The sequence below is a fragment of the Prinia subflava genome, chromosome 5 (genome assembly GCF_021018805.1).
Source record: "Prinia subflava isolate CZ2003 ecotype Zambia chromosome 5, Cam_Psub_1.2, whole genome shotgun sequence".
Classification (NCBI taxonomy): Eukaryota; Metazoa; Chordata; class Aves; order Passeriformes; family Cisticolidae; genus Prinia; species Prinia subflava.
The window spans coordinates 5,311,998-5,335,897 of NC_086251.1; the positions used below are offsets into that span (position 1 = coordinate 5,311,998).

At 52.2% G+C, this 23,900-nt stretch overlaps 1 protein-coding gene across 1 annotated transcript; it reads right to left on the reverse strand.

Moving 5' to 3' along the window:
• Positions 1-359: 359 nt before the first annotated feature.
• NUP160 (nucleoporin 160) lies at positions 360-23,865 on the reverse strand. The gene is made up of 35 exons (XM_063397705.1): positions 23,519-23,865; positions 23,193-23,403; positions 22,023-22,245; positions 21,861-21,939; positions 20,866-20,980; positions 20,057-20,215; positions 19,207-19,284; positions 18,570-18,667; positions 17,899-17,983; positions 17,599-17,667; positions 16,902-16,985; positions 16,298-16,468; positions 16,114-16,213; positions 14,837-15,002; positions 14,189-14,304; positions 13,934-14,094; positions 12,744-12,877; positions 12,402-12,472; positions 10,768-10,927; positions 10,256-10,325; positions 7,454-7,552; positions 7,099-7,218; positions 6,283-6,378; positions 6,107-6,201; positions 5,391-5,487; positions 5,195-5,300; positions 4,925-5,085; positions 4,340-4,400; positions 3,141-3,251; positions 2,002-2,125; positions 1,693-1,794; positions 1,324-1,465; positions 1,011-1,136; positions 832-936; positions 360-719 (listed from the first exon to the last, which is right to left on the reverse strand). The coding sequence occupies exons 1-35, from the start codon at positions 23,719-23,721 to the stop codon at positions 633-635; spliced, it is 4,185 nt and encodes a 1,394-aa protein (XP_063253775.1). The 5' UTR covers positions 23,722-23,865; the 3' UTR covers positions 360-632.
• Positions 23,866-23,900: the final 35 nt, after the last annotated feature.

A 23,900-nucleotide genomic window follows, 5' to 3' on the forward strand; every position in this document is an offset into this window, starting at 1 on the left:
CCTGTGGATGGGGACGGGCCAGAGGTTAGGGCTCCATCCGGCCCCGCGGCTCCGTCCTGCCCTTCGATCCTACATCCCCACCCCAGAGCCCTGCCCTGGCCTCCAGGGTTGTGGTCCCATGCTATCCTATAACACCATCCTTTAATTCTTCCAGAGGGCTATAGCCCCTTATCCTAAACCCCCGTTCCCTTGAACATCCCTTGAGCTCTATCCACTGGGGATACAGCTCAATCCTTCCCCAGGGCCCTACAGCTCCATCCTGCCCTATATCCCAGCCCTAGGGCAAGGGCAGTATGGGGATGATTCCTGGAGCAGAGCACCACAGTCCCTGCTTTTCCCACCACATCCTTATGCACACCTCAAATAACACTTTCATTTTATTAAAGTTGATCCAAAAACATACCAATAAATAAAAGAAATTCCCAACAGTTCCATATGTGGAGAAGGCAGAGATCAAGGGGGTGTCATGGCCCCACACCCCAGCTCTGTTACCCACCCACTGCCCGCAAAAGGGACAGTGAGGGGACACCCATCAGCACTCCACCTCCCTGAACCGGATCCTCATGGAAAAAAAATGGGTAAAACCAGCACCGCAGGGTGGGATGGTGACGCTCCTGGGGATGTCACCAGCACTAGGGCCGGCAGTACAGGCGCTCCATGGTGGCCACGCTGACCTTCTGCTGGTAGTCCTCCATCTTGTCGTTCAGCTTCTCATAGAGCTGGGAGAGGCAGGAGTCAGGAGGGATCCCAGCCTGTCCCCCATCCATCCCAGTCTGTCCCCCCACCCACCCCACCCTGCCCCCATCCCGGTGCCGGGAGCTCGGTACCCACCACGACGCTGTTCTCACTGGCGCTGCTCTCCCGCAGCGCCTGCAGCAGCTGGTCAATGGCAGTGTAGGGGAGCCACATCGTGGGGGACGCTGGGGACAGAGGGACCTGGAATGGACAGCAACCCTCACACCATGTCCCCGAGGAACACCACGCCACGTCCCAACAGCGGGGGAGCTCACCTCGATCCCAAAGTACTGGTGCCCTTTGCCCAGCACAGCATCCACGTACTCCAGGACCAAATCCACGGCCTCCTCCAGCAGATCGTAGTTCAGGTACAGGCGCAGCAGCTCAGCAGCGTCCACTTCCTGCCAGGAAGAGGGAAACTCAGCCAGGGAATGTCACCAGGACTGGGATCACACTGAGAACCTGCTCTGAGCCTTGGTATCAGGCATGGAGCACCTGGCAGGTATCCAATGGAGTGAAGGTGATCCGGCAGCTCTGGGACAGCTGGAATCATGGGGTTTTTGGGGACAGCTATCTCCCTGTTCTCACCTTGTAGCTGTTAATGAGCCAGTTGGGCAGAGGTATCCCGTGTGCCAGGAGCTTGTTGATGACGCAGCGATGGTACAGGCTGTTCTGGGATGGGTAACGCTCCAAGTAAGATGACAGCAGCCTCCAGGCTTCATCTGTGGCACTGCAAGGAAACAATTCCCCATGGAACACATGCCAGCAGCTCCTGCCCCATCCATGAGGCCATGGTGTGTTCCAGGTGATGTGGGGACAGGGTGGAAGCACAGCTCTCCCCACATCCTGAGCCCACAATTCCGGCCTTAGGGGTTTTAAGGACCCGTGACCCTCTGGATTCACACAGAGCTCCTGTCCCCAGATCCTCCTCCTCCCAAACTGTGGAGATAAACCTACCTGGACTCCTTGGTGGTGACCAGGGCCGAGAGTTGGTTGGCTGCCAGCCAGTCCCAGGCTTTTGCCTGTGCTGCTTCCCCTCCCAGCTGGAGCTTGATGCACCTGTAAGACCAAAAGCCACGGGAAGGTGGGTCCCTCCAGAACCCAGCCCCTTCCCACCAGCACCAAAGCCACCCCCTGCAGGACTATTTCCAAGGAACAACCCAGCTGGAGTGGCAGGGATAGAAGGCTCCTGGGCAAGTTCCACACCTAAGCCCCTGCACCCCTCCAGCCCTGTGTCCCCTGAGGTGGGAGGGCACCCGGACGTACTTGAAGGTCAGGCCCTCAAAGATGGGCGTCAAGGGCAGCTTGAAGGTTTGGCACAGGGTGACAGCCGAGTCGAAGAGCCCGGCCCGCACCAGCAGAGACACCGTTTCCTCGGGTGTGGAGTTGCCTGAAGGGGAGGAAGAGCAGGTGAAGCCTCCCCGAGTAACACCCAGTGCTCACCAGGGCCTCACCCTGTGTTATTTACTGAGAGGCAGCAGCAGGGCAGCAACAGCCTCAACACCCCGCAGCAGTACTCCTCAATCCATGGCTAGAGGCTTTCCTGGCCTCCAGAGCATCCCAGGAGCCCAGGAGCTACCCCTGAAGGAATGGGATAAAGCAGTTGTGACCCACAGAGCTGCCCCTGATGGGGCACCAGCTGGAGAGGGACACAGGTGGCAACACAAGATAGGCAATGCTGCTGCTGCTTAGATCATTGAATTGTTAAGGCTGGACAAAAATTGTTAAGGCTGGACAAAGATCCCCAAGATCATTGAGGTTAGGGAGGTGACAGCCTCATCACAGGTCTGTATCCAAGCAAACAATGCATCAGCTCTGCCAGCACAGAAACTGTGGCACTCGGCTCCCTGCGTCACCACTCTGCCCTCAAAGCAGCTGTTCCATCCTTTCCCTGCAATCCCGCGCTGGGAAGTCACCTCCTCCTGACATTTAGAGGGGAAAGATGTGGACATGTTGTATAACTCAGACCAGAGATACTGAAAGACTCCAGGTGGGAGAGTAATACCTTTCTCCTCCCCAGAAATGAACTTTCACAACTTTTTAACACCATTCCATGAAGAAGGATTGTCCAGGAAAATATATTTTTCATCAGTTAAGAAGGTTGGATTTGATTATCTTGGAGGTCTTCTCCAATCTTAATAATGCTATGCTTTCATGATTTCCAAAATGCCTTTTTTTTGTCCCAACTCAGAAGCTCAACTCACCCCCACTGCAAACCACCAGAGCTTGGAAATCCCCCCAAAAATGTAGAAAACTTGAAATTGGTTCTCGTGATGTGCATCTCAGAACCTGCTGAAGTCAAAGGCTGGATTTTGTGGTATGGGATGGGAATTTGATGGTCTCTGGCAGGTTCTGGGTTTGCCTCTGGGACAGGACAGAGTGGCTGCACACCCCTCTGCCTCTACCTGCCACTGCTGCTGCTGACACGTCGTGTTCCACCAGGGTCAGCCGGATCCGCGCCAGCAGACATTCCCTCTCCAAATCCTCCAGCTCCAGGATCTCGATCTGCCGAGTGGCTGGAACAGATGGATACTGGGCTCTCAGTACTTCAGAAAGGGCTCTTTGGGCACTGTGCACAATGTCATGCAATCACGGAATGGTTTGGGTTAGAAGGGACCTTAAAACTCATCCACTTCCATGGGCAGGGACACCTCCACTGTCCCAGGTTGCTCCAAGCCCTGTCTGACCTGACCTTGGACACTGCCAGGGATGGGGCAGCCACAGCTTTTCTGGGCAACCTGTGCCAGGGCCTCAGCACCCTCACAGGGGAGAATTTCTTCCCAACATTCCATCTAGTCCCCACCCTCTGTCACTGTGAAGCCATTCCCCCGTGTCCTGGTGCTCCACCCCTTGTCCAAAGCCCCTCTCCAGCTCTCCTGGAGACCCTTTAGGCTCTGAAGAGGCTCCTAGGTTTCCCTGGAGCCCTTGTAAAAACATCTCTACGCCCCTCTGCCACCCCAAAAAGCACCAAAGCAATGATCAGGATTTGCTGACTCTTCCCTGCTCCCTTGACTGTGCTTATGTCCTTGATACCATCCTCCTGCTCCTCCTCCTCCAGATGTTAGATAATATTTGGGAACAGCTGCTGCTTTGCCTGCCAGGCACATTCCACAAAAAAAAACTCTTCAGAAAAAGCAGGTTTAAAAATACCTGACCTTAAATTTTCCTACTGGAACACTGAAGATAACCTGATCCCACATCCTGGGCTGTGGCATACACAGGCAGAGCTTATTCCTGACAGCATTTCCAAGGGCACAAACAGCCTTGAACAACTAGAGACGGCCTCAAAAATCCGGTTTTGTTTTAAATTACAAGTCATTTCCACTGAAAAAAAGTGCTATCAAGGAATCAAGCTGTTAGGAGCAGGCACAGAAGCTCCTTGGGGAATAACTGTTCCCTTGGGGAAATTGCTGTACTCCTTGGGGAATAGTGGTGGCATGTTTTAACTGGGAGACACTGGGAGAGTGAATGACCTTAAAATCCCACACATTATTTATCTGGTGGAGGCAGGAGCTGCCCTGAGCCATCTCCCAGCTCACACGGGAGCTGCAGAGAGGCTGTGGAAGCTCCAGAGGCATGGGAAGGACCTGGACTGGGCACTTACTGGGAACAGCCATGCACTCTCCATCGTGGCTCCTCTTCGGGGATGCTCCCGGGCGCTCATACTTGCAGGAGAAAGCAGAAAGAGGATTTATACCCACCTGGTTTCTGAAGGATAAATCACTCATAGGATAAATCCCAACAAGAGCTCTTCCTTTCAAGCCTTGATGTGGACCAGGGAAGCTGTGCACTAGGAACTGAGGTTACTTTATCCCTGGCTATCAGGAGCATCAGGATCAGGTGACAAGGCTGCAGCCACCACGTCCCTGAGTCTTGACTGGGGTTTGAAACACAACCTGCTACACTAACTCTCCTCTGGACTGATATTCCAGCTGTTCACACTCCCCAGAACATTTGCTGTCTTCAGCACAAGGTTGATGCACTCCCCTATCTATCCACCAGCCCATTCACAAAAGTTATCCTGCTTCCCCCCTACCCTGGAAAGAGGGGAATGGCACAAGGGTGATGGATAGGGTTGATGAGCAGGGCAGGACAGTTGACAACGAGCAGCAGATTAACAAGTCCAATGTCTCTGTTCTCATCAGAAGGGATTTTGGAAGCTCCTTTTCAGGCAGCTCAGCATCCTTACCACAGCTCCAGAGGCTGGCTGCACTATCCAGGCGTACTCTGGGCGGATCAGCCGCAGGCAGTTGATGGCAGCCAGGAAACAATTCCCCTGTTTCTGGAGCCCCCGCAGCGTGCGCACCTCCCTGCCCAGCCGCATGCCGTACTCAAACATCACCGTTCCAGCTGCAAACAGGGACAAGTGCAGCAGCCCACAGCCTGGAGAGGCCACACAGCTGCCAGGGGCAGGGAAAGGGTGTCCCAGGCGGGTACAAGGTGCCATCCCAAGCTTTACCTTTCCGGTAGTTGTGCCGGTACACGTGGAACGCGTAGAGCAGCTCGTAGTAGTTGTGAGTCATCAGATCCACAGCCCGAGCGTGGGACTCGATGATCCCGACGACCTGCAGCACGTGGAGGCTCCAGTGGGTCCATAATCCCTTTAAAGGGAGGGTTGTGGCCCCCCTCAAGCCGTGATCCCAGCGCAGGATTACCTCATTGTGCAGGTTCACGTAAGGGAATTCCACCAGGTCCTGGAGCTGGGAGCGCTCGCAGAGAACCACCACTAGCTGGCGTAGGCAGTCCAGCTGCCTGCAGAGGGAAGCACAACCCTTTGGAGGAGCAGGAATAAACCCAGGAGCAGGAACAAACATGGGATTTAAGCCACAAACAACCACTTCGTGATGAGCTCCTGCTTCCTGCAGGTTTTTTCCTGGCTTAGAACCAACTTAAACCTTCAAGTTTCTCCTGTGCTGGAAACAGAGATCCTCTGGAAAGGCCTCTCATGAGGGCAATTTCTCTCACTGAATCAGTAAAAAGCATATTTCTTCCTTGTTATTCCAACATTTTTCTCTGCTAAGATAAAGCTGTCTCTACCCAGTTCACTTTCTAAACTCAAAAATCAACACTAAATCTTTCCTTTATTAAACAAAATCAACTTGGCTCCTACAGCTTTTGAACATAAAATGCTACACATGATCCTTCAGTCTCTTGCCTGTTTTTTCCCCTCCCATTTTCCTCATTTGAGAGGGTGCCAATTGCAGGTGTCCTTCAGATGAACATCCAAAAATGAACTCTACATTTTTAAACCCACCTCTACACATTAACTTAACACAGCAGTCATGACCTCCCTTCAAGTGTCATTTTCCTTCCATTTTCATGGAAAAATGGGACCATGGATCTCCAACAAAGGCATAAGCCTGTCACCTACCTGCTTGGATCTGGGTTTTGTGTTAAGGCCACATAGGCTTCGCTATTGTGCCCCAAATCCAAGTGATGTTTGAAGATGCAGGTCCTCAAAGTAGCCTGAAAACAGCACAAATCAGCTATAAAACCAGCAAGGAATTGCTGTGCAAGAGGTTCCTGAAGAAACAGAAGTGGCTGTACCTGGCTCCTCCAGTCATCTGCTGATTCCATGATGGCCAGGGTGGCCAGCTCGATGACCAGCTCCGGCAACCCCAGCATCTCCAACAAGCGAAGGACCTGGGGGAGGAGAATACCCCACTAAAGAGTTGGCAGAAGAGGTTTTTGTTGGGTTATTTTAGGAGCTGCTCCTGGCCTTAAAGATTTTTTAAGGGATGAGACTTTAAAGGGAAGTATTTGGGTAAATCTCAGGGATCTGGATGAAATCCCAGCACAACAGGACCAGGTTATAGACCTCCTATAGGTTATAGACCTCCTTTTCTGGAAAATGTACCTTTGTACATGAAGCATTTTGAAGCATTTCTGCATTGATGATCAGTTTTCTGGATCCTAAATCCAGGGAATCCCTCACCAAGGGCCCAGCTCCAGGCTTGCAGCCTGCCTGAACCACAGCATTATACAGAAGAAAGATCCTATCTCAATCTAAACATATTAATTTTAATTTGCCTCAGAGCTTGGTAACCTTTGCCTTAGGCAGCATCTTACATCGAGCCTGGACATGTCTGGCTTCTGCTTCCAGCAGCTGGATCTCATGCTGCCTTTTTCTGCTGGATAACAAAGTCCTGGGCTATTAGGAAACCAATAGGTGGAAAGTACCTAAATCTCACACGCTCAGCTTGTCATTACCCCAGAAAAAGGTAAAGAAAGTACAGATGTTTCACATTCTGAAAGCTGAGTTTTCTGAGGCTCAAGTCACTTCCCCCAAAGCCAGGGATGGAGCAGGAATTCCTTCTCCAGTGTGGAAGGACTTGGTGCCAGTTTATCTGCTCAGGACCATACCTTGTTGTAGTACTGCAGGCGTGGTGTGGAGACCACCTCACCCTCCTCGGGCTGGATCAGCCTGTCCAGGAACTCTTCTCTTCCCACCTCGGAGGCAGCTTGGCAGAAGCAGTCCAAAGCCTGGAAGCAGACCTGGAATCAGCTTGCTGTCCCCTCAGGAGACTGATCCACCTGCTGTACAGGTGAGCGGACAATACTGCCTGTCCCAAGCTTGTGAGATCTTCCCAAGAGCAGATCGCTCCGATCCCATCCTTTCCCAAAAGAGGCAGAGCTTGGGAAGGATGCTCCTGTGCACCTCCTCCCTCCCAAAGGAAAAGGCCCCATACCCTGGGAAGGAGATGAGGGAAGGCCTCACCTTGTGCCCTTCACCCATGACGAGGTAGCACCTGCCCATCATGAAGCAGCAGGAGCCCATGTTCACGTGGCACCATGGCTGCAGCAGTCGGATGTATTCCTATGAGAGAGAAGGAATGGGAGTTGGGATTCAGGTCAGCGCTCTCTTGTGATCTGCAGGCACCCAGGACCAGCAAGTTTTTGGTGGCCCCTTTAGCTGCTGTGCTCACAAATCCTGCTGCTCCAGCTCAAGGGCTGGTCTTTCCAGCCCCAAAGCCCCTTGGATGCACTGATCACAAAATCCTGGAATGGTTTGGGTTGGAAAAGCCTATCCACACCCATGTCCCTGTGAAAGGCAGGCACACCTGCCACTAGACCAGGTTGCTCCAAGCCTTGTCCAGCCTGGCCTTGGACCCTTCCAGGGACGAGGCAGCCACAGCTTCTTGAAGCAACCTGTGCCAAAGCCTCAGCATCCCTACAAGGAAGAATTTTTTTGCAATATTCCATCTAGCCCTGCTCTCCCTCAGTATGAAGCCATTCCCCACTGTCCTGTCAGCCTAGGTCCTTGTCCAAAGCCCATCTCCAGCTCTCTTGGAGCCCCTTCAGGCACTGGAGGAGGCTCCCAGGAGACCTTGCAGCCTTCTCTTCTCCAGGGTGAACATTCCCAGCTCTCTCAGCTCTCCAGAGCAGAGCTGCTCCAGCCCTGGAAGGGGGAGATATCCCCCACATGCTTCTGGGAAAAAAAAACTGCTCTTAACAGCTCCATTGTTTTTATGAAACACCCCAGAAACAGCTCCCACCAAGCTCAAAAATCAGACAGGATTCTTCCTACATCCTGCTGCAGGGAAATGCAGGGGAAATGTGGACAGAATGTGGAGGGCAGAGAGAATCCGGGAGCACAATGGGCAAGGCAGGTGCTACAAGGGGAATACCTGTGCAGGAGAGGGCCAGCAGCCAAGGAAGCACATGGATTACAGCATGTGGGAGGGAGTGCCGATGGCACTGAGGGCACAGACAAAGCGAGATGATGAGCCTGGGCCTGTGCCAGCAGAGCATCCTCGTCATCCTTGGAGAAGCAGCCATGTCCTGCTAGCAGGGCCATGGGACTCAGCAGGAACTGGGAGGAGAAACCAGGACTTGGCAGTCAGGTCACCTCTACAGGTGCACAAACCACCAGCACCTCTTGCCTCACCTCTCCTGGCCATGAGGCCTCCCAAAACCACGTGGCGATGCATCCGGAGCCTGGATTCACTGCCTGGATTAGCAGCTACAAGGGATAAATCCTACTTCTCCAGCTTGTCACACACAGTGAGCAACGTGGAGAGGTTTGGCCCATGTCCCAGGCCTCTGCTTTGTCACCAGACCATCCCCGTGCCTGCTCCTAGCAAGGAGCTTCCTGCACCCCACAGTTTGGGTCACCATGCTCACAGCAAAGCTGCTGTTATCTCCCTGGGGTCAAGGCACTTAATCCAAGTTTCCATGACCAATTGGGATCAGGGAGAGGAACAGCAGGCAGTGGGGAGGAGGAGGAGCTGGGCTCTGCAGAGATAAAAGCCTGGAGGAGACAGCAGCGAGGCGAAAGAAATGCGAGGAGATTCAAAGCCTGCACATATGCCAGGAGGGAGAAGATGCTGCTCCAGTCTTGGCATTTCCTGGCTCAAAAGCTCTGAAGAATTGAAATTCTTTTCTCAGTTCTCCTCAGCAGTGACACAAAAGGAAGCAATTCAGCCCCCAGGTACGAGGGGCTGGGAGAATAAAAGGTTCTGCTGAAAAACAGGTCGTCACTAACAGCCTGCCTGGCCCTGGTGCCTCCAGGAATGCCCAGACAGGGATAAAGCATCACGTGGAGCTGCAGACAAGGAATTGTGCGGGTCAGAACTCAAGCACAAGCAACTCCAGCTGCCAAGAGCACAGGGAGAGAGGTGGAGGAACAATCACCTGAAATACAGCAGCCCAAAACCCCTGGAAATCAGGAGTTCGCCATCCCTGCTACTGGGATGCCAGGAGCAGCCAGGGATGGAATGACGACAGGTGCTTCTCACACTGTTTTTTACTAGTAAGGACATTTAAGAAATAGATGAGTCCTTTCGGGCTGAAGAAACCCTTCTGAACCCAGGTCCCATGGGCAATCATGGGCAAAGGTGGGACAGGAAAGGCTGTGGGCACATAGGGTTGCTGGGATATTTAGACAGGCTCTGCGAAGATGTTTCAGGAGCGCGGCGTCACGCAGTCTGACAAGCCCTGGGAGAATGAACTCCTCCACAGAAAAGGGAATAGCATAAACCAGAGTATCTGGATGCTCTTGAAAACAGATGAAAGAGAAAATGCACAAGATTATTCCCCCATGGCAGGGGAGTGGAATGAGACAAGCTTTAAGGTCCTTTCCAACCCAAACTGTTCTGGGATTCCACAATCTTAAATCACTCCCCAACAAACACTCTGTAGCACTGTCTCAGCTCAGAGAGCAGTGATTGGGGGTGGTGGTTTTTAACTAAGAGAGAGGAGATTTACCCTGAATATTGGGAAGAAATTTTCTCCTTAAGATGGTGGGGACACCCTGGCAAGGGCTGCCCAGAGCTGCTGTGGCTGCCCCATCCCAGGCAAGTGTCGAAGGCCAGGCTGGACAGGGCTTGGAGCAACCTGGTCTAAGGGAAGGTGTCCCTGCCCATGGCAGGGGATGGAACTGGATGAGCTCTGCAATCCTTTCCAACCCAAACCATTCCAGGATTTCACGATTAGAGAAAAGCAGAACTCCAGCTCTTGGAAAGATTATGTTTTGGGGAGTTTTCCAGCACCTGTGAGAGGGCTGGCATGATGCACTCACCTGGAGCTGGGTGTACTGACAGCTTCCCATCAGGCACTCTGGGAAGAGGAAGCTGGGATTGCTGGGCCATCTGAGCAGAGGTTAAGGAACACAGGAGAATCCAGTCTGGAGAGCTTGGAGAACTAGTCTGGAAGCAAACATGCTCCATTTGTGGGGGGAAAGGAGAGAAGATTAAGCTGCTCTTTATACAAATCATTATTCTGTAATAAGATTTATCCATATTAGAACAAAATCACCAGTACATCTAATCCCCAGCTCCTGTCACCCTTCCAAATCCCCCAGCACCCTGCCCCACCAAGTCAAGTAGTGAGAGCTCAGGGGCTTAAAGTCAAAAACTCAAATCCTTTATTGTGCACCTAAACGGCATGAAATCTGTGAAATCTTAAAATACCCACAAATCCCATTAATGCCAACAACCTCACTGCTTCAGGAGGCTTGTCTTGGAAATTTGGGGGTAGAAAACTGATTTTCCACCTGAAACTGAGTGGCAATGGACTCACAGCCAAGGATACAGGAGAGGCAGAAAATCAGCCACTATTGAGGTGATAAGGTGGGGCCAGTTCAAACTTGTCTCAGCCAAAGAGGTGTTTGGTTGCAGGAAGAGTCGGGATATGATGTGTTTTCTGGCCACTTCCTGAAAGAAGAGCTCCACGATGGTTTGAGGGCTGGATACTAAAAGGACAAGTTGAAGGAACAGTGAGTAGTGAGCCTGCAGCAGAGATCCCAGGTTTTCCACCCTGTCCTGTGCTCATCAGCCCAAACAGCACAGATTAAGTCAGGGCAAACCAGAAGTACATTCCACACTCCAACTTGTTGGTTTTGGATTTCTCCTGCTGTCTGGTTAAGTCAGAGGGAGCAGCAGGAGATCAAAGTGCCCCATCCTCTGTGTTTATTAACCACAGCACAATTAAAACACAAAAAAAAAGGGCTCTGCTCCCTTTCCACTTGCTATTCCCAGCACAGCTGCAGCTTTCCAGCATGACAGGGCTGAGGGAGTGCTGAGCTGGCTGTTCCATTCCCTCCCTCCTCATTCCAGCACCCCAAAAATCCCCCCTTACTGTTCCCAACGCCTCTCCCCGAGCTGCCACCTCCTTCCCTATAGTTCACATATTTTTCCCCAAAGAACAGTGGCCAAACAGGACTTTCCTCACAAGCCAGCCAAGAAATAACCCACGACACCGGCAAACACAAAGGAGGTTTTCAACTTCCCTGACATTTCCAGCTGCCTCCTGCACCCAGACTCTCCATCAGGGAGAGCTCGGGCTCTGGGGATCACCGGTGTCAGAAAGGGGAGGAAGCTCTTTCCCAGCCCACACGTGGCACTGCTGCCTGTTTGTCCCAGATTTCCCCAGCTCCCTCTGAAGTATCTCAGCCTCCAAGTGCTGACTAGTCACAGCAGGCTCTTACCTGCATGTTTCCTTCCCATCCCTGTTCACCCCCTCCCTCTGGAACCACTTCAAGGCCCACATTTCCCTAATTAAGCTGCCTTATATTCTTCCAATAAAAAATTAACCCAAAAGTTACATCTTTGCGGCAAAACTTTAAAAATATGAACCAAGTATCAGCTGTAATGTTTTGGGGAGGTATTTCCACATTTTTCAGTATGTTTTGAGCAAGTACTTCCACATTTTCATGCTTCCCTGAGCCTGCTGCTCCTGGCTGCTGTGGGGTTAAGGCTGGAGAGCAGGATGGATGGATGGAACAGGTTGCTCTGAGATATTCCAGTTAGTGGAAGGTGTCCTGCCATGGCAGGGGGTGGAACTGGATGAGCTTTAAGGTCCTTCCAGGCCAAGCCATTCCAGGATTCTGTGACAGACCTGGTCTGAGCTACTACAGCTGCTGTAAAGTACATGAGGGGTAACTCTGGCTGATGCTGGCAGGGTCAGAATAAAAACGTTTTGGCTGAAAGAGGCCTTCCCATCCTGCACAGGCTGAGAGTAAAATCCGAGTTCAGGGCTCCAAGATCCTTTGCTGTTTTGTTTGGCTGTTGTTTTTTTTTTGTGGACAGCCTGACAAACATCCCCACTTAAGTCAGGGTCATTCAACCACACAGTCCATTAGCTGCCTGCATAAAGCACTTCCCTCAGGTGGCAGAGACAGGCTTAAATAACAGCAAGGGAGAGTTGATGATCCGTGGACACCTTACCCAGTTTGTGTGGTGTCAGAGCCGTGGTGTCTGCTAACTCCAACACGGAGAGATGCTGCAGATTGGATTCCCTAGGGAAGAAAGGAGCCATCAGTGAAGAGACAACAAAACGCCTCCCGCTTTAATTGTGCTCATTGTTCAACTCCCACGGAGCACAGAACAGCGAGGCCTCGCAGGGCAGATTTAGCACAAGGCAGAGTCAGCTCAGAACATGGAAGGCAAAAAAACCCTCCCCAGTGCTCCTGGAGTGATACTCCCACAGCAACCACCTGCTTTCCACACCAGGAAGGGCATTTCAGGTGGACTGAGGAGGAATCAAAGCCAGGCCAGGCAGGCACTTACAGCGTGTCCACAGGGACGTCCGAGGCCAGGCACTGGCTCGCCCACCGGATCAGGAAGTAAGACAGCAGCAGGGGAGAGGTGCGGTGCAGCAAGTCCTGCTGGGACTGGAAGAGCTGTCCGCCTCCCAAAACCATCTGCAAGGAAAGCACAGAGCTTGGCACACTTGGAGCAACGCCAGGGCAAGGGCAACCAGAGAGGTTTGTGTCAGGCCCAGCTCGTCCCTTCTGCGAACACCAAGGAACTCAGCCCTCCAAGGGAACCAGCAGGACTCTTGTCCCGCCTCTGGAAGCGTTCAAGGACAGATTGGAAAGTGCTTGGAGAAACCTGGCCTAGTGGAAAATGCCCCAGCCCATGTCAGGGGCTTGGAATTAAACAGTCTTTAAGGTCCCTTCCAAACCAAAGCATTCCAGGATTGTTGCTCCTGAGACTGAAATCGTGGCTTTGCTGCAGGGATCACCTCAGGATCTCCATAAGCTCCAGCAAAGTGCACGAGGCACAGGAGATGAAACAATCTGAGCTTTTGAAGGACACAGGTACGGCAAAGTGGGAAAGCAGCAGGTCACATGCCTCATGGTCTGGGAGAGCCCAGCCCCAGAGGGCACCTTGCCACGCACCTCAAATGCTACCAGGACAACCTTATCCAGGAAAAAGGGATTTATTTGCAACCAGGAAACTCCTGGCTATTTCTATGTAAATAATATTGGTTTAAACAAGGCTGTCCTTGTCTAGGGACTTGTTCCGCATCTCTGTGTCCATCCAAGGCAGCAGCACCATGCCTCACATGGCCTCAGGCCTGATGGGACAGACCCAGACCAGTCCATGCCACCACTCTGAACACAGCTGCCGTCCTGGGAGCTGTTTGCTCTGGCTGGAGCAGCTTCCAAGGGGCTCAAACTGCAGCCTTGGAGTGTGCTGCCAGAGAATGGAGCTGGGAGAGGGACAGGGGATAGCTGGGAGAGCTTTCTATGTGCTGATTAACACAGGAGGCTGGAATCCATGCCCTCCTCCCACAAATACAGCTTGGCTTCCTACTTCCTGCTTCCTTGAGGAATAAAGGGAATTAGGCTGCTTTGCTTAGGAAGACAAAAGCAGCTGGAGGAGACAGCAGGACCTGCCCAAGCCTGGGGCTATTCCAACAGCCTTGAGGAAGAGACAGAGCTCTGCCCTGCCCCACCAGGGGCGGCACTCACGGGATCTCCGAGGCGCAGCAGGAGCTGCTGCAGGATGAGCAGGTCCCGGCAGAGCAGGAAGCGCACGGAGCAGATCTTGGCCACCCCTCCGCACACCACGTGCGCCGCGGTGCCGCTGCCGAAGAGCTGCGCCAGGCTCATGCGCAGCGCCAGGCGAGGAGCTGCAGGGAAAACCACCCCCGTGAGGCTGGAGACACCAAGGCAGGAAAAATCCCTGGGGTCAGGACACTTGCGAGCATTTCCCAGAGCTTTCACCTCTTTCCATGTCAGCATCTGTCTCGTAGTCCATCTCTCGGATGAGCAATCCGATGGCGTGGATGGGGTTCCTGATCTCCTGCAGTTTGCTGTGGATATCCTCCATCACGTTTTCCCTGCAAAATCAAAAAGATCTTCAGCATCACGAAGGGCAACCCGAGGTTCCAACTGAAGAGGGCTCCCTTACTCTGCCTACCAGTGAGGATCAGTATCTGATGGGCCTGGACATTCCTAACTGGAATCCTTGGCGAGCTTGTCAGTTTTATTACAGGTCTATTTATTCCACTCCCTCAGGCTACCAGGAAATAACAGCCTGACGGCTGGCATTCCACAAGGAAATTTCCATTTTGGGTTAGCACAGGAATCACACAGGATGACACGGCTTAACCAAGGCTCTGACCTCTCCCTACTGCCCCCAGGCATTTCTTTCCACACCTAACAGGAATTTGTCCCTCTTCTGCTCTCTAGGTTGTGGATGAAGACCCTGCTCATGACACCAAACCAAGGTCCCCATCCCTGGAAAAGTCTCCTGCAGCACAGGGCAAGGAGCCCACACACCTCAAATGCCCTTGGCTGTCAAGCGAGGACGGTTCTGGACAATCCCAGCTCAGCCACCCTGAGAAGCTTCTGGAAAACACATCTCCTTACGTGTCATTAGCTATCAAGTCCTCCAGGATCTGCTCTGCAGCCTTTTCTGGAGGCTGGAGGCGGGAGCAAGCCATTTCCATGATGAATGCCATTTCCATGGAAATTGATTCTCCGATCAGGCGAAGGCACTGGACAAGACAGACAACATCACGAGACATCTCCAAATCTGCAATGAAAGAATCTAACTGTGTATCTTCCAAGAGAATTCCAAGGGAAGGTGGGAAGACCATGCAAAAAGCCAGTTAGTTCAGCTCCTATCAGCAGCAACAGCAGACTCATCCCAGTTCCCTGCACCAAACCTTTCCCAATAACAATGAGGCTAAATCAAACCTCAGGAGTTGACAAGGGAAAGATTTGAGCTTTGTTATTCGGAAAATAAAAAAATGATGCAACAATAAAAAAATGAAATTCCCTCCAAGGCATCTTTTCCAGCCACAGGTTGAAAGAAAATAGTTAGTGCAAAAAAATATATCCTGGAAAAAATAGCTCAGCTTGGCTCTGCAGTCTTTTATGGGTGAGATTTTAAATTAAATTCCATTTTTTGAGACTGTGACTGTTTAAAACAGCCAGGGCAGGAACTGCTGGAGCTCCCAAATCCAGCCCAGGCCTCTCCAGCTTTCCTTCCCTCTGCTCCACAAAAAGCTCAACCAAATAAATGACTATCCTGCTTTATAAAAATATATAAAAATCACTCAAGCATGAAAGTGGAGCTTAGGTAACATTTTCCATTGCCTTTTTCTTAGTGAAACAGCATTCCAGGGCCAGCAAAGCAGAGAGGGCACCGTGGTGACAACATGAATGACATGTTTTCCACACTCTGGCATTCACTTCCTGGAGACAAGGAACAGCATGGCCCCTCTCCACAGCTGATGTGAAAACATCTCATAAATCCTGGAATGGTTTGTGTTCAAAGGGACCTTACAGCCCATCCAGTCCCACCCCCTGCCATGGGCAGGGACACCTTCCACTGTCCCAGATTGCTCCAAATCCTGTCCAATCCAGCACTGGACACTTCCAAGGATGGAGCAGCCACAGCTTCTCTGGGGGCCTGTGCCAGGGCGTCCCCACCCTCTCAAGAATTTCATCCAATCCAAATAATTCCATGATTCTACTGGCAGCCTTGCCACTATTTTTTAGTTGCTGGTGTGAGCATGATGGCAAGTTTCACAAAATAAGTATCCCTGCAAAGCCAAAATAAAACTATTTCCATGCAACTGTGGATCAAGAACTCCTCAAGGGATCTTTAACAGGAGGGAATAAACTCCATGTACTCTCACCTTCAAAGATGGCAGCATCATCCTCGGTCAGGAGGTGCTCATTGGAGAGGAGATAGAGATGATCAACCAAGGAGCAGGGCACGAGGAAGGACATGGAGCCCTGAAAGGTGAGGAGAAAGCCCTTGAGCTTCCCAAATCCTCCAGAGAAACTCGGTCAGGGAATCTCACCACCAGCCAGCCTCACCTTCTTTAGCAGGCACACCATGCTGGTGTAGGGGTTCAGGTGCAAGGCCAGGGGCCGGGAGAGAGCTTCCTGGTACTGCAGGCAGCAGGCATAGAACTTAGACCAGAATTCCACCTGCAGCTGCCAAAACTCCTCTGGGGAGCACTCATATTCCGTCACGCTGCCCTGGAACTGGCGGGGGCAAAACAAGGCAATTAGCAACAGCAGAGTGAAATAAGAACAGGATAGAACAAGGGAAATCTAGACCCAAAAAGAACACAGATATCTCTCAGGTAGGTGCCCTAATAATTTTTATTTGGATTATTTATAAGATATATCCCTCTATTTGGGATTCTCTTCCAAAATGATGAGCAACTGCTCTGCATGGTGGTGGTCTGGGCACCGTGTGATGGGTGACTGAAATGCACACAGGGAGCAGAGACAGAAAACCAGGATTCCAAAAACCCAAGAGGGAAAGGAAATCCCAGGCAGGAAGGATGAAGTCCTGTACTTTTAAAAAAGTTACATCATCCCCTTTGGAGAAATAAAGGCTAAACCAAGGTGTGGGGTCACTTGGCACCTAAAACATCACAACACGATATCCTGGAAGGAAAATCCATCTCACCTCGTTTTCCACAGCTAAGGTGACCTCTTTCCTTAACTCATGCCATGTCAGATCCATGTGCCTCTCAGTTCCTTGAGAAAAGATCTGCAAAGCAGCACAGGGAACTTGGATTTTAAGGCAAAATAAAAGCCTCACCAAGGGTTCAAGCAGCACTGAGTGAGGTAAAGCAGGACAAGAGCATCAGCCAGCACTTTGTGGGATGGAAGTGTTAAAAGAAAGGGCTGGATGCTAAATTTGGGATACACGGATGTGTGGCAGTGTGCAGCCACCACACCTCAAGGGATTTAAAATCCACATGATGTGGCACTGGGGGACACAGGTCTTGGCAGTGCTGGAGGGAACCTTAAGATTCCTCCATTTCAGAGAGCTTTTCTGACCTCAGTAATTCCAGGATTCCACGGCATATCCTGACTAACAGCACCACAATGGGGTGCTGAGTCCCCACTCTCCTGGCTAAATCAGCAGGAATGAAAAACAAGCTCAGCGACTTGCTGTGCTATCCAAGGGAAAAAAACCCCAATTATCTGTATTCCAGGTTCCACCTCCAGCTGCAGCACAGCCCAGCAGCCACCAACCCACTCCAGGGACTCCCCATGAAAACATTCCTTGGCAAGAGCTCCAAGGAATCCTGCTGCCTCACATCTAAAGGGGCAGAAAGAGAATGAACAGAGAGCATCCCAAATCCCCTCTCACTTACCTGCAAAGCCTTCTGGATAGCTGCATTACTGAACCGGCCTGGCATGAAGAGATATTCCAAGTAAATTTCCTGCAAAAAGATCATGACTTAAGGAAGCTCAAGGATGAGGAGAACATTTCAGCTGCTGTTTCTGGTCTTCCCTCCTATTCTCAAGGTCATTCCCCAGATCTGTGTTTCTGTCCATACCCTGCTCCAGCCCGGGATCAGAAATGGCTTCCTGCACACTCCTGACTTTGTTTACTCCCATTTTCTCTCCTGAGTGACCTCGTTATGTTTGATGCTGTTTTACAGCTGGCTCACCCTGGGGTCCTGATCCTGTCGGACTGTCACCTCCTCCTCAGGGAGCGGCTGCACGAACACCTGGTTCCACTGGCCTGCAACATTCCTGGAAGGACACAAACCTGGAATCAGCTCGGCATCCACCTGAACCAAACCTGTGGCTTTCATCAGCAAAAACAGCCCTCTGGGTATAGAAACAGGAGGTTTGTGCAGTGACAAGAGACAGATTTTGGCAGGAGAGGTTAACTGTGGCATTCCTAGCCATTAACTGATGGAACAGGTGGGAATCCTTAATTTAAATCAAGATTCTCCCCATCCCACAAGCTCACAAGCAACTCTTAGACTGACTGGTTGCTTCTCCTAAGATTTGCACACTCACAGCATTTTTCACCCACTGTTCAAATCCCTGATTCTGCACCAACCCACCCTCTGAGCTTTACATTCAGGGATGATCCTTTCCCATCACCATCTCCCCAAAACATGTTTTTCCTGGAAGGGACCACGTGGCTGTTTTGAAGGAGCTGTGGGGAAGCACAACGCTCCCTCTGCCACGCTCAAACTCCACTTTCACCAATCCTGCTGCCTGGATTTTTTCCATTTTCCATGTTCTGGCAGCTTGGGTATAAATCTAAGCTGAGGAGCTCTGTCAGGGTTTTCCTGCAGTTATCCCAGTAGCCATGCCCAAGACTCACTGCTCAAAGTTGATGTATTTCACAACAGTTTGGTTCTCCTCGTTGTGCCACAGGGCCCAGATCTCGGCTGAGGTTAAGGCGAAGTCAACCAGAGTCTCCTAGGAAAGAAGAAAAGAGACAATTTCCTTTTTTATCCCCAAATTAGAGTACAGCAGAGAAAGGTGGGTGCTTAACAAGCAGAACATCCCTTTGTGAAATTTAACAGGCTTTGGAAATTGTTCAGCCTGGAAAAGAGAAGGCTTTGGGGTGAACTGATTGTGCCTTCCAGTACCTGACAGAAACCTCCAAGAAAGATGGGGAGGGACTTTGGACAAGGGCTTGGAGTGACAGGACAAGGGGGGATGGCTCTGAACTGAAAAAGAGGAGATTCAGATGGGATATTGGGAAGCAACTGTTCCCTGTGAGGGGGCTGAGGTTGCTTAGAGAACCTGTGGCTGCCCCATTCCTGAAAGTGTCCAAGGCCAGGTTGGACAGGGCTTGGAGCAACTTGGGATAGTGGAAGATGTCTCTGCCCATGGAAGAAGGTTGAAACAAGATGAGCTTTAGGGGGTTCCTTCCAACCCAACCATTCTGTTACTCTGATTTAAATCCCCAAATCCAGGCCTCTCCCTCCTGGGGGCCAGGCCCCAGCTCTCACCTGCGAGGAGAACAGCGAGGAGATGTGGTCAAGGCTGTAGCGGTTGCTCTCAGTGCTCACCAGCTGGAAGACACAAAACTACAAACACACCTCATAAATCATTTCCTGAAGGACTAAACCAACACATCTCAGGGAAATCTCATCATTCCTGTCCGTCTCCCTGCCTGGTGCTAGGGGTAACAGAATGCAGAGGACAAGAAGGGTGAGCTGAGCACACCACTGGACCTTCTGCACAGACATCCTGGCTTCACCCTTCTCCCCAAGGACACTCATCCCTGCCTGGACCTGAAAACTGTAAGACCACCAAATCCAGCACTGCATGTTTTTCCCAGAGCAGAGCACAGCACTCATGGGACAGCAGGACTCAATGTTACACACTTTTGTTCTGTGTAGGAATTCCCTGGAGAAAGGGATAAGCTGTCCAACAGATGAGCCTGGTTTGTGCTGTCATTCCCCTCTTGCTAAATTTATCCTTCTCCACAAAAAGTTCTCCCTCAGTTGCAGACGCATCCACATGCTCCCAGGAGCCTGGTGTAAACAGTCATCGGCATTTCCATGCTTTTAGCTCCTTTTGGACCTTTCCTTTTCCCACGGCACATCCACGCTTTCAGAGCGGGAGGTAAACAAGTGAATAGCCCTCACAGCTCAGCTTAGTCACACAGGGAATTCTACTCCCAGGCTTCGGGCACACATATCCCGCAATGCTGTGAGGGGAAAAATGTTTATTTAGAAACCATTGATCCCTCCAGAGGGTCCCACGTGAAACTTTTCCCTGTTTCTTTTATTCCAAACCCAAGCCCTAGGGGAATGACTCCTCTCCCCGCAGCCTGAGGAGGCCGTGGCTCCATACCTGCCCTCGCTTGGGAGCGTGCATGTAGACTCCCAGGTACAGCCCCAGGGACTGGGAGAAGGCCAGGCGCAGGCGGTGCCCGGTGCCGGCCGCCAGCCGCAGGTCCCTGCTGACCGGCATGAACTCCAGCAGATCCGCCACCATCAGGCACATCTGATCCTGCAAACAGCAAAAGAAACACTCTGGGCTGAGAAACTGCTCCTCTCCCTGCTCTCCTTCCCTTTCCTGACAACACCTGCCCAGAATTTTCCACAACAGATGTTCATTAAGGCTCCATACGTTTGCCTTGGCTTTTTCCAGCTCACCTGGGCCCCCTTCCCCACCAATCCCACGGAGCTCAGGCATGCAGGATAAAGCTTCCCCTCCCTCCCACGGCACATTCCAGTGCCACTGAGCCGTGAAAGCGCCGTGCTGCTCCATTAGCTCCTGCTCCATTAGCTCCGGCACTCAATAGCTGGAGCAAGAGGCTTTTATTAACTTCTTGTTGACAAAGACACTTTCATTACTGCTGAAAGCAGGAGAAAATTCATTTGGGATAGCTCCTTGGGCCTCAAAGCGCTCCTGCCTGCCTTTCCAAATGCTCCAGTCGGTCTGGAAACAACCCTTATCCCAAGAATGAAGCTGGGCAGGAAACCCCTCGCTTCACAGACACTGCTATGAACACACACCACGACTGTTCTCACATACTGTCCCAAATCCCAGCGTGGAGGAGCCACAGCCACAATTTAATGGGAGACAGATCCACGCCAAGCACTCACCCGTGATTCCTTGGGCTTCACTGTGCTTCCCCAAACCTAGGTTCTGCTCACCTTGTAGGACCACATCCGGAGCTTGTGGTCCTGGCAGAGGGCGAAGAGGAAGGCGTCGTGATCCAGGCAGTGCACGGAGAGGCTGACGGGCACATCCGAGGGGCCGCCATCGCCTCTGGAAAACCAAGGGGTTACATCAACACCTTCACAGGAAACTCTCCATCCCTGCGAGTGTCCAAACCCATCCCATATTTGTCTAGTGGAAGGTGTCCCTGCTCTAGGCAGGGGGTGGGACTGGATGAGCTTTAAGGCCCCTTACAACTCAAACTATTCCAGGATCTCATGATTCTAAAATCACAGATGCAAGGCAGTGAGGTTCCACCATCATGCTAAAATCTAAATAAACCACTGGGTGAGGTCAGGAGAGAGAAATGTTTCAGCATCCACAGAGCAGAGGATCCCACACCAGTGTCACCCAGTTCTTCACTTGCTTTGGTGGAACTGAAGCACATTCCCACTTCCCCATCCCCAGCCTGCTACTTGCAGAACACAGGTGAAGGATCCAGAGGGAAAAAAGGATCCAAGCAGCCCTCAGCAAGGATCCTGATGGTCAAAGTCACTCGGGGCATCAAGGGGCTCACTCCCACTTCCAAGAAAAAAGGCCCCAGGACTCAGCTGTGCACCCTAACAATCCCAACCCACCACGGAGCATCCGTGTGATCCCCACATAACCTCTGCTCGTCGGGAACACGCCTGGCTCCTCTCAGCACCAGGGCGCAGTAATCCCTAATCCATGCTGGCTGCGAGCCACATCCTGGGCAAATCCTTGGAGGCCAATTACTGGAGAACATATTCACAGACACACGGAATCAGCAGGATTCCGTGCTAATCCAGCATTCTGCTCCCAACTTCCGTACTCTGATAGCTCCTGTGACCCCGTTAACTTTTTTTGGGGTGGAGTATTTATAGGTGCCTGTGCAACTCGAGCTAAAAATTCCAGGTGAGGGGATCCAGAAACCAAAATTAGCTCCGTTTATCCATCTCCAGGCATTCACCTGATGGCAGTCGGCATCCAGCCCGTGAGGAAACGCTGCACCACCGAGCTCTGCTTCAACTCCACGACAGAAACGCTCCCTTCAAAAAAAACCAGAAAAATCAGAAATGAAGATCAGACGAAATTCCCAGATGGGGGAGGGGTTGTAGTGCCCAATCCTTACCCGGAACATCAGGAGGAGGCAGCTTAAGGACAAAGATCCCTCCTGAGGCAGAGGGAAGGGCGAAGAGAGCCTCCCCCTCGCTGCTCAGCCAGGCTGCAGAGGCCACAGAGTTGGGAGCCAGCCCCGGCACACTGGGAATCACATAGTAATTGGAGGGATCCCTGATGTGGATTTTGCTGATATCTGTAAACACGGACTGCACCTGGCTCTCTGTTATCAGCTCCTGGGGGGAAACAGGAGAAAACAGCCTCAAGTTGTGCCAGCAGAGGTTTAGGTTGGACAGCAGGGAAAATTCCTTAATGAAAGGGGTTATCAGGCATTGGAACAGGCTCCCACCCTGTGTGGATGTGGTGCTTGGGGATATGGGTGACCTTGGCAATGCTGGGGAATTGCCTGGACTCCAAGATTCTAGAGGATTCCATAAAACATCAAATCCTGAGCATACATATCTAAAGCACAGGAAAAAGAGAAAACCACCAGACACTAATGGAACAGCAACTGTCTCCTTGATAAAAAGAATTTTGCCAGCAAAAAATCTCTGGGATAGCTCAGGGAAAACAGCTGGTGACAAATCCCAGGAAGAGCAGCTCTGCCTCAGCACAGGGAAAACTCTTCCCTTGAGAAAGCTCTCTGGACCTCTAAAAGCATAAGAGAAGCTCTCCAAGAGGGGAAAGGATACTGGTAAGAAGCAGGCACAAGAGGAAAACTCAGAGCACATCGGGAGGATCATGGAATCCTGCCATGTTTCAGTCAGAAAAAACCTTAAAAGCCATCCAGTTCCAACCCATATCCATGGAAAGACAGTAAACGTGATACAGACCCTGCCTAGGATACATATGCCATATGAAATATAGATTCCAACCCAGAAAAAAAAAGCTTAGAGCCTTCTCAGCAGAGGGGAAAAAAAGACAATCCAACCAGCAAGGGCTCTGGAAAAGCCGAGGCTCATTCCCAGCAGCTGCTCAACTCCAGTGTCACCACCTATGCTGTGGACACATGACACAAGCTTGGACACCCAGGCAGTTCCTAAGCAAAACACGGCTAAATTCCCCAAACCTCCACTCTTCTTCTCGTTCCCGGTGTATTTTGGGTCACCTGCCTCTCCCCAGCCCTCCCTGTGGCGGTGGCGACGCCGCCTGCCCGGCTCCCGGCGGCATTCCCGGCACTCACGCTGCGGTAGAGGCGGGCGGGGTGCGGGAGCAGCAGCCGGTGCACGGTCTGCGCTGTGAGCAGCAGCACCACCAGGTGACTCTGCACCTCGCACAGGTGCACCCCGCCCGGCAGCAGCGGGCAGCCCTGGATCCGCAGCCGCACCGCGTTGTTCAGCAGGTTCACGTCCAGGGACTCCTCCACCAGCTCCACCGTGTCCCCCGACGTGCTCCTGTGGGAAGACAGGGGCAGACGCGAGGATGATGTTAGAGGCAGGAGGGTGGGAAGGGAGCGGTGCGGATGACGAGGGTCTAACTGAGACAAGGCGGACGGGGGCGTGCACTCACCATCGTACCCAGCGATTCCTGGTGGCGGCCCCGAGCTGCGCGCTCTCTTGATAGCAGAAGCCGCCGGCGCTGTCACTGTAGCGCCCGGCGGGGAGCGGGGCGATGCCGGGGGGCACGAAGAGCAGCTCCTGCGGGGGTCGCGGCGGGGCCCGGCCAGCCGCGCTCAGCTCGAGGCAGCTCCGCGCCGCCAGCGCCGCCGCCATCTTAAGCAGCCGCGTTCCCGCCTCGGCCGAGCGGGGCACGACGGGAAGGGAGTGGAGCGGGCGCCCCCTGGCGGGCGGGAGGACGGGGGCAGGAGGAGGCGGGCGCCCCCTGGCGGGCGGAAGGGCAAGGGGGCAAGAGAGAGAGGAAGGGAAGGGAAGGCTAGGAGCGAAGGATGGGG